Below are 10,888 nucleotides of genomic sequence, written 5' to 3'. Positions count from 1 at the left end.
TCGGTGTTACATGGCTATTATTAAAAGGTATATTAACACAAGGTACATTGGACACGGATGCAGTCATGCCTGCAACAGGCATACAATTCGTAGCTTGAATTTGTTGCTTAATATACGCTGCTTCTAAGAATTTCTCTGCCGCTGACATAAAGCATTGATCACCATTAGGCTTGACAGCCACATTGCTAATACGATTTTTATTTTCATCGATCAGTTCGTCGTAGTTGGTAACAGCACTTTCATCTGCTTTTGCAAAATGCGTAGCATTAGGTGTCGTTGTTCCACTCGTTGAACCTCGAGAACTACAACTTGGGGCGATTTCATGATGAATACTCGTCGAATTGACAGTAGCATGATCATAACTGGATTCCGTCACATCGGAAGAACTGTTGGTACGGCTCCTTATAATGGAAACATTATCATCGGTAGTAACAGACGATGCATCATTATCTGCTCGAAGTCTCTTTCTTCTTCTCTTGTAACTCTCTACAGCTGCGCTGGTAAATCCACTCTGTTCATTAATTGTCCAGTAATTATCTTTACCCCACGGTCGATTGGGATCTTTGAGGACTTTAATAAAGCAGTCATTTAGCGATAAATTATGTCGCACCTATCATATCAATAGCAATTTTATGAATATACGGCCATTGAAGTAAATAGATGAAAAATAGGACAATACAAGGCATTCTATGATTAATCCAATCGAGCATGATGGTCGATTGGGACAAAGTAAATAAACTGCGATATTGAATTTTTCACAATTCTACAGATTATACAGAAGTAGTTTAAAGTAAGTTTCATTACCATTTTAAATATACACACATTATTATGCGTGGCAAGAAATTGAAAAAAAGCATCATTCAATACTGTAGGTTCCCAACATGGACATAGCTTTATTCGAATAATAATTTTTCAAATGGAAGACGTATACCACTAGTTATTAACTCGATAGCATGCAGGATATAACACCATATTAAGATAGTTACGGTGCATTGATCAATTATAATTATCATATGCGTCTAGTTCTATTTCCGCATATAATAATAGACTGTAACAAATCAATGCATGTTCAAACTAACCGAATTTTTCCAGCCGGTGTAGTTGCCACGGAAAAAGTCAAAGTTATCAACCAAGTATTTATTGATATCGTTGAGCGTACAACGCTTGTCTGGTGAGGCATCTATGGCCATAGAAATCAAGGCGATGTAGGATAACGGAGGTTTGGCATAGCGTTGATAGCTGGGTCGTTTGGATGGGGATGGCTTCTTTTTCTTCTGTTTTTTTATCGACGGCATTTTCGCTATTAGCATTAGACACGGAGCACAGTATTGTTAAATCTAATTTTATTTACAAAAGTATAAATCTTAATTATGAAAAGCAATCATCTAAAAAAATAATTGTATTATCATCACTACGTCAAGTTAAACTCTATAGAAAAAATAGCATTTTTTTAAATTGCCTATTGAGATTAATTAAGCAATGCATAAATACTGTGCATATCTCAATAGAGTAACTACACGTATTCATTTCTCTTATGCAAATACTGCACAAATAGACAGTTCTATTTGTAGTAACACTAAAACTGATCGAATGAATATCGCATACTTGTGTTAAAAAAAACTAGCATATAGTATATACGTGTAGCATAGTATGACTACTCGCAGACTGTCGAGGGCTGACAATACAACATCAACGACAATTTTCTCCTTAGTCTATCCAGTACAGTAGTCGTCGAGAACGCATACAATGATATACGTTGGAAATGGAATAATACAAAAATTCCTTTTATATCACACATTAATACGGCATGCCGTATATCTTGTTCAACTATGTCGGTTGTAATATGGAAACACTTTTAAATTCAAAAAATGCGACTAATGCTACCGTGCTTTCATATTGTCATTAGTCATACTCTACTTTTTATAATTGAAAAGCTTCTCATATTCAATATGAGCACCACGCTATCAATCATTTTCTCCTTATGTTAATGTAACTTGCAATTGCGAATGAATTGGAAATTAATTTAACTACATAATCAATGGAGTTCAATCCAAGAGGAAGACACGATCATCATGGTAAAAGCAAGTATGGAATACACTAAATTTGCAAATTTTAAAAAATAACTATAAAATTTGAAATCAGTACTGTATTCTTGATCCTTACCTCAGAAGCGAATCTTTGTCTTTTCTGAATCAGCTGAAGTTATAAATGAATCGGCAAATCTAAAAATATAGTACAAACACGACATGATTCAAATTGAAAATTTTTAAATTCTTAAATTTGGACAAATTTAAAGCCATTTAGGACATTAAAAAATAAATTGTACCACTATGCTCAAATAAATGCAATAATTTTTCAATTCAAGTTTCAACGTTTCAGCGTGAAATGAATAAGGAGAAATAGTTGAACAAGGCCTGCCTAAGTACGTGTACTGTACGATTGAGAGCTATGACTAACGCACAAGGTGTTACAGAACAAGTATATATAAGAAATTGGAAGAATAGTTTGGGTAGTAGCAACCAATTATATTAAGCCAGGCCATCCAAGTTTCTTTCACACTTTGCAATAATTGTAGTAACTAATCATTAGACAACTACTGAAAGTGTGAAGAACATGCATACCGGCCAATGGTACTACACACCCAAATGCCTACGGTAGCTACGTAATAAATGATCACACGAAAAATATTGCACTATTCCTCACAAAACATACTGCTTGCATGAATGGAGGAGACTATATTAGGGCTAGTAAAAGAGGAAAAACATCTTGATTGTCTGTCGTCCATTGGGTACTAGCATGACGTAACAGATGAGTGAAGATTGTCTTGCAATACAGTAGTCTTTCTATCCTAGGAAAGCTTTGCACTAGGTAGAAATTGAACACTGTTCTAAACAATCTAAGCGCCACTTGTACAGTACCATTTTGCCGTACACGACTACATTGCTTGAGCCAATCTACTGGTTTTATTCTAGTCGCTATGTTCCGATTTCAAGGCATTTACTTCACACATCCACAGGCATACAGTATGCCTTTACTACGACATGTTTGCAAATTGATATCGTAGTCGTCCCATCATCAATACTGTCGCTGTCATAATAAGCTATATAGTCTAATGCAGAATGGAATCGATCACTCTCTGTTACTATGCCTGGTAGTGATTTACAGCGCCTTCTAAGTCTATTCACGTGATGATCTCGAGAGTCCTCGGCTGTATTTTTCTTCAAGGTGGTGATTGTCGTTTTTACTCCTGATACTCTTGTACTCTAGCGATTGTATCTTGCTTCTTCATTTCTATTTTATACCCCCCATCTACCGGATCACGATCTAGCTTGCTATCCGACTTTAGTACTACTACCGCATATTGAACATAGAAGCACACTCCAAGTCTATTTATAGCCAGACACATCTTTGATAACATGATATGCATGCCGGAGGAATAGGTACAGGAATAGGTACTGCAAGTACACACTACAAATCACTAGGGAAAGCACAATGCATATATGGCATATCGATCAGTTGGGAAAGGGTTGTAAAAGGGTGATCAGCTTGCCATTTCGATTCGGTTACTATGATGATTATCCATCCGATCATTTCTAGTACTCCATTATTACTGACCTCTTGCCAACAACTTTCCAGCTTTTTAAGGACACCAAAAATGACGCGATTTCAGTAAAACCTAGCCCCAAAAAATTTCAAATACTGCTTTTACACTTTTCCTACAACATCCATACTGACATGCAGAATGAAAAATAGCTTGGATCAGGCTTGTAAAATCAATCTAAATAAGACTACCGATCGTGCAAGTAATAATTGAACAAATTAACGCCGGTATACCGTCAATAAGAATTGTCGATTGATTTCAAATGCGCAACGATGAACAATGGGAAAGACAATGGCAAGCATGAATCAGAATGAGTAAACAATTTCTACCTGCAGTACAGTAGCCCGGTGCTTACAGTACAATGTACTGTAAGCAAAACTGCGGCTGGACTGGATTAATACCAGGTCTACAGTACATACTGTACAATACGGTGCAGACTAGCGGTTACGTCATGCTTTCACAGAACATTCCAAGAAAAAAAAAAAAAAAAAAAGTTATCATTTTGATGGCGATTGATAGATAGAACCAGGAATTGGCTAGTGTCTACGGCTAGAGCTCATTCTTATTACAAGAAACTTGATTTAAAAACTGCCGAAAGTCAAGTTCTTCCGCTAATCTGATTCCGTATTCACTGCACTACCCTTGATCTATTTTTCATTTTCTTCACTGTTGTAAAACGACTAGACTGGGAAAAGCGAAAATGGATAGGGGTACACGGCTAGACAGACATGTCGACAGCAGAACACTAGACAGCAAATCAGTAATTATTATTATTATTATGATTGCTGGATTTATTCATTGCCGTGAAACGACTACAGTGGGAAAAATGAGTAAACGCACGGCTGCAACCGACTTGTTGGCAAATATAACCAGTAATCACGATTGCATTTCTTCACTGCCGTAAAATGACTACAGTGAGAAAAAGTGAAAAATCGATATGTTGCAACAGATTGTATACGAGTCAGACTTGATCATGTCCATGCGGCTACGACCAACTTGTTGACAGATATATACAGTACCAAGTAACATACTGCTATGATCATTATTGCATTTCTTCACTGTCGTAAAATGACTACAGTAGGAAAAATGAAACTGAAGAGGTTGCAGTAGTCAGAGTTGATAGTCTATGCGACTCAACGAATGGCCGTAACGAACCTGTTGATAGAACCAGATAGTAATACCGAATGTGTGTTTAGATTGCATCATGGGGAGAGCGAGGAGACGAGTCCATAATCTTAGTGATGCAAGGGGGTACTACCGTGAAAGGTTTCATCGTCATACACAAGGAGCATAGATCGTATGATAAAACAATAAACGACAGTGTTACGTGGCTGGAAAGACAACATTGTTGACTTTTCTCCGTTTACTAGGTGAAGCAGGTGATTGTCTCGTGAAATTTTCATGAATATTACTGTATTCAACTCTCATTATAATGATTCACTATTCAACGGTTATTGCATAGCAATCGTATGTCATTTAGGTGCAAGTCACTAAATAACTACCTTGGCCTCTTCCGTACTTTGTCACCAACGTAGTTACAATGATGTAAAGTGATGAAAATAGTTTCAGACTTTCAGTATCGTTGATTAATTATATTATTTATTGTACTTGCAAGAAATAAGAGTACTGTAATAAACTAATCTAGCTTATACAATCACAATCTCATAGAGAGCATCCATGTTTTGCGTACTAACGAATTTCGAACTACGCTAGTTTAAAAATGGCCGTTTCCTTCTGCTTTATAGGACTTTCATCGTCCATTTACGGTTCTGAGAGTAGACCAAGTAGTGCCTCAATACTGTACTGTAATATATGATGACATGATGTGAAATATTTCAAAGTCGAATGGTCATAGCATACAAAGGAGAAGTAGAAATTATTTAGTGTAAACAAGAATCAATCATGATTGAAAACAGTAGAGAAATTTGGTGCTAATGTAGTCGCGATCTATTTGCAAACTGAATTCTTGGTATAGGTCGGACCTTCAAATAGAGGTCTTGTAGCGATAACAATTTGTTTCCAGCAATCGCTATAAAAGATGATCCAAAAAATTGTTTTCAAATTTTCATCATCTTGCTGCACTTCATATTGATCTCCGATTGATCTTACCATTTTCAATTCTGAGTATTACATCACTAAAAACTCGAATAAGCTCTCTTGACCATATCGTTGGTACAAAAAAATCCATTTACAATGTGAAACAGGGGTAACTTTAAAATATCGATTCAAATTTAAAATTATACAGCCAATATAGCATGCAATTTGGAGTGAAATACTGTAAATCGTCAGTTCAGTTGTTGTAAATAAATAAGCACTATTGTAAATGGTCATTACAACTAGCACCGAGATGATTCAACAATGGAAAGTATACGAGTAATGTCAATGCATCATTATGACAGCCTATATTCCTTTACCTTCTAGCTCGTACCTTACAATCGATGATTATTGCAGAAGCTTCAACTGTCTTGGCTTAGTTTATTCGTTAAGCAGCTGGAAAAGTGGACAACGTCGATAAACAATGGTAATTATCCCTTCGATTTGTTGGATAAAATTTATTATGAAAATCTTCCGACTTGTCGCGATCTTTTCAATTCTGGATTATTGGTGTTATAATGATTGCACAGATTATATAGCAAGATCTTTCACTGTAGTGTAGTGGCTATTGTTGGACAATCCAATATAATTCCAATAAGGTACTGTGCAAAAACTGTAGTCGATGATTAGGGGCGTCAAAATGTTGTATCCCAGACGATAGATAACGGATAAAGATTAGTAGTAACTTGCTTTTAATGCAGGCAAGATTCAATTTGTACTCTATACCAGATTTAGATAGATTAACTGGACATACAGTAGGTAGTTAAAAGACAATAAAAGGGCGTATAAAAATATCAATTTTCCAAGAGATTATTGCATTCTTTTATCCAACGATAAAATACTGGCGCGAACCAAGACATTCCATTCCATCAGCAATAAGAAAGTACAATACGTATGCCTGCAAATAGAACAGCAATGTAACGGTTAATGAAGATTAGTGACTTATCTGGAACATGAACACAATTGGCTTTTATGCAAAGTCTGCCAGTGTCGCCATCTCCGATAAGCTAGGAGACACACCAAAGTGGAGTTATTTCTAGTGTACAGTACAAGAGTGATGCATACGCTGGTAATTTAGCCCAATTCAACGATACAACTAGTATTCGCTATTAATTCATGAATCAATCAATTCAATCAGTCAGGAATATCCGAAATATTTCCATCAGGAAAGAATTTGTAACCTCAATTTGTAAAACAAATTTTTTCGTATTAGTCAAACTTTATATCCACGTGTTCATTTCCTGTGAGTTTGTTGTTAAAATATCCGAGATATTGCATTCTTTCAGTTTTTAATTAGATCAACGAGTGGAGCCTTTTTACTCGTATTTTTTTTAATTTCATCAAATCATGAAACAATATTGCAAACTACTTTACCCAAGCTCCACAGCCGTACAGTATTATTAGTAGTAGTATAGTATTGATTACCGTTATTGTTGATGCACTGGAATTCTTAAATCTTTTGATTGCGGTCAATAATTAATGAATACTGCACAGCAAAATGTTGTACAAAGAGTGGTAGGATTACTGCCTGGACAGTATGATCAATCTGTCGTGTCTACAGTATTAACCGTATGAAATAAAAGGCTCCATGTTGCTATGACTGTATTCGTTTCAGTTTCGAAATACGAATGCTACGCTGACTTTCAACAACTTGGAAGATATGTAATTATGAACGGATTAATTGAATTAATCAGTAAATTAAATTTTTTTACGAGTCAATTGACTACATTCCCTTATAAAAAAATCGAAAGCTATGACAGTAATCCGGCAAGTAGGTAAGGATGAGGTAGTGAAATCGCTGTAGTACGGTATAAGAAACTACGGATCAAAGGAACAACAACGGTGGTCAAGAGAGGAAAAATTGCAGAGCATCTATTCAGTAAGAAATTTCATTCAAGAGGAATTTTACAGTTTTACAACTGTACGCATAAAGGTACTACGCCACACTATGTTCATCAATAGGGAGATGCATGCTTATTAGCTACAACTATAAGGTAATTTATCTCTGGCTAAATGCCAAATAGTAGTACTGTACTGTAGAGTAAAACCGAGAAAGAATATAACTAGAGATAGTTCTACCAATCAATCAATACCTTGTTATGGCAGCTGTGCCACTATCGCATTGAGTTTCTAATATACGCGTAGAGTAGGCGAAACGTAGAGATAAAAAGCATTAAATAGGTGCGCTACTTCTTTATACTCGTAGTACAACAAATGGATACATCAAGTTCATGAACACTGCTGCAATGTCATCATGTTCCTATCGCCATTTTTAAAACGAAGGTATAATACGAGATTCCTTTCATGTTAGCGGTTACTAGATATCGGCAAGATTGTAATGAATTTGACTGTTCATCATCACCGCGCATTGTAATTTTAATGACTATTTACTACTATTGGTACTAGCCGCGCACATCTACATTAAGGGCACTGATTCAACATAGGAAATAAACATTAAATTTCAGGTTACTAAAGATAGTATAAATAATTAATAAAAGATTCTTATCATCATAAGTAAATAGACACTATAATATCAAAATTATTATAGTAGAATAGGTGAAAATTAATTAATTTACGAATCAACCCAACTGGCCCTTAATCCCTTCTAACCAAATACCTATTTGAATTCATTAATTCATGATCAAAGGAGTTAATCTCGGAAACAAGTGAGGTTAGGACTTGATCTCAATAGCAAAATTATCTCCCCTTGTACATTTCGTTGCGTCATAGAAAGAAATTGAAGATAGCTTAATAATAAAGTTATAGTTATTATTAAGAGGCTGTACTATATTTGGCAAATGTAATTGCTATTACAATGATGAAGAATAACGTATATAGTATACTCGTAGGCATGAACGAGAGTTTAGTTTAATTCTCAACGTGAAATACAGTCAAAAACAAGCTGTTCAACAATCATTCTATAATCTAGCCTTGATAATACTGTAGAGCAGCACGTTCAAAGATCTAAAAGCAAGAACTCTTCCAACTAGTCGCTCAAGCGTTATGCCATGATACGACATCTTGAGTGGATTCTACGCGTATAGACGTTCCAGCAGCCTATAAAAGTTTGATGCTTTCTAAATGTCTATAAATAAATTTTGTCATTGTTGTAATAATTAATCATTCCTACTGAACTCTTGCTTACATTACGATACACCCGTGAAATTATGTTACTCCCTGATGCAATGAGTACAATAATGGTGGACAATAAACAATACGGCAGCGAAGCATTTCAAAATGCTGACAAGTCGTTTGATTGCTAGTTTACTGTGATAGAGAAAGATGGCGAATAGATTATGTTGTTGTTATGCAGTGGGACAGATAGAGTAAAATTTATACAATCACGGAAACAAGACTAAATATCTACTTGGAATTATTCATGAACCACAGTGTCCTTGTGAATGGATTACTAATGGGATGCTTACATGGCGATCTTTGTCTTAATAGTCAATAAAGTACAGATGTTTTAAATAGCCTTTCCTGGAAATAGACATAGGAAGAGATGAGAAATAGGAATTCATTAAGGGTTGGCCATCAACTAGCTATTTTTTTTTCACCCTAGTTGTAACATCGACAGAGATATTGCCTCTGCTCTTGGATACATCAATTATATAATTATTACTGAAATATCACGATCTGATCTGACCTTCCAATGAAATCATTAACTACGATAGAACAGTTCTCAATCATGCTGTACATTAGACGCTAGACAGTATTTTCCTTGTATTCTTATCAACCTTAATTAATAATCATGTATTAAGCGATTAAATTACCAATTTCTTCCTTATCTGGCTAAATTTAGGACAACATGATCACTTCTTGCACTGGTATATCATGATGTAACGCTATTTCAAGGCTAAACGTTGCCACGCAATGATTACATTGTAGTTTATAGTAACATTTTAAACACGGACTTACACAAGTTTAACAGTAACTTTTGAAGGCGATCAACACTTGGGCCATCCACGTTACAGCGTCTAAGGATAAATTTGCAAGGAGGCCTTCTTAAAAACGATCGATTAATCACCTTGTAGTAATCAGATAGGCAAAGTTAAAAGGAAGTAGGAAGAAAACAACGACAAGATGAAATAAGTTAATCGAAAGAAATAACCAGCCAATGCTCGTAGTAAGGAAATTGGATCAAAAAAAATAAAACATTCCGTAAATAGTTTAATCATTATTAAAATGCTAATGAAATCGTATGCATAGATATTAAAAGATAATTACATTAGCCGTTGTTTTAATATTGTTTATTGGTATTAAATTATATATCAAAGAATTGAAGGTTTGATAGGTGATGAATTGTATATTATATAAATCACCATATGGTTGATGCAATCATTGAGAGAACAAATAATTTTACGTGCGACATAATCTTATTTGAAATCGAAAAAAAATAATTATGTCGTTGGAAACTATATTATTCCTAGCTTGAGATGATGCTATAAATATTACGTACTTATACAGTTATGCAGCTGAAATTTTGCCAAATTTCAACCATGACACATTACTGTTAATTACGACTGATTTGACATCAAACCTGCTGATAGATGGTATGCTAGTTACAGTAATAGTCTAAATAATAGTTTAACGATTGTATACTTAGGAATTTATTAAAGTAAATACGCTGTATTCAATGGCAAACAAAAGCTTGTCATAACTATAATCCTAGTGGGCATCTGATTATGCGATAGGTCAATCATGCGATACTATTTTAATGCTAAGTAATTATTGCATGGCCATCGATCAACTTTCAGTTGAGTCAAAAGTAATCAAGGCCGATGATGGACTGATGCAGTCATTGAATTCTACCGATAAAGTACTGTAGTAACCGAAAAAGAAATGCACTGGCCGAAGCCGATTGTATGTAAACTCTCTTTTCGCCGCTGCCGCTTTATTTTTTACTCAACGCTACACGGTAGTTAACCCAAGTCTATCTTGCATTGATGTCGATCGGTAGTAATAAATAGGAAAAGCTAAAGCGGTAGTAAAGTAAATTAAATTAGGCCGTGGGCCAAAATAAAATGAAAAAAAGATGAAACAGGATAAGCAGTATCAATTGTATTTGATACAACCAAGAAGTGCGTCCTAGTAGTTTAACTGAAAATTTACAATTTAATTTTACGGTAGAATATCAAACGAGAACGTTATTCTTGGTCGTGACGAAGTAATCCGTAATCGATGATGTGTAGA

The 10,888-nt window shown here is 35.1% G+C and overlaps 1 protein-coding gene across 1 annotated transcript; it reads right to left on the bottom strand.

Moving 5' to 3' along the window:
- Positions 1-454: 454 nt before the first annotated feature.
- On the bottom strand, positions 455-1,295 carry TRIADDRAFT_30486 (uncharacterized protein; the record flags this gene model as incomplete). Its single annotated transcript, XM_002116111.1, has 2 exons — positions 455-610; positions 1,080-1,295. Coding segments are annotated over 2 exons (372 nt in total), but the record flags the coding sequence as incomplete, so codon positions are not given.
- Positions 1,296-10,888: the final 9,593 nt, after the last annotated feature.

This window comes from Trichoplax adhaerens, genomic scaffold (assembly GCF_000150275.1).
Source record: "Trichoplax adhaerens TRIADscaffold_14 genomic scaffold, whole genome shotgun sequence".
In the NCBI taxonomy this organism is placed as follows: Eukaryota; Metazoa; Placozoa; class Uniplacotomia; order Trichoplacea; family Trichoplacidae; genus Trichoplax; species Trichoplax adhaerens.
Note: the sequence above shows the minus strand (reverse complement) of the source record. Positions and strands in the feature narration are given on the sequence as shown.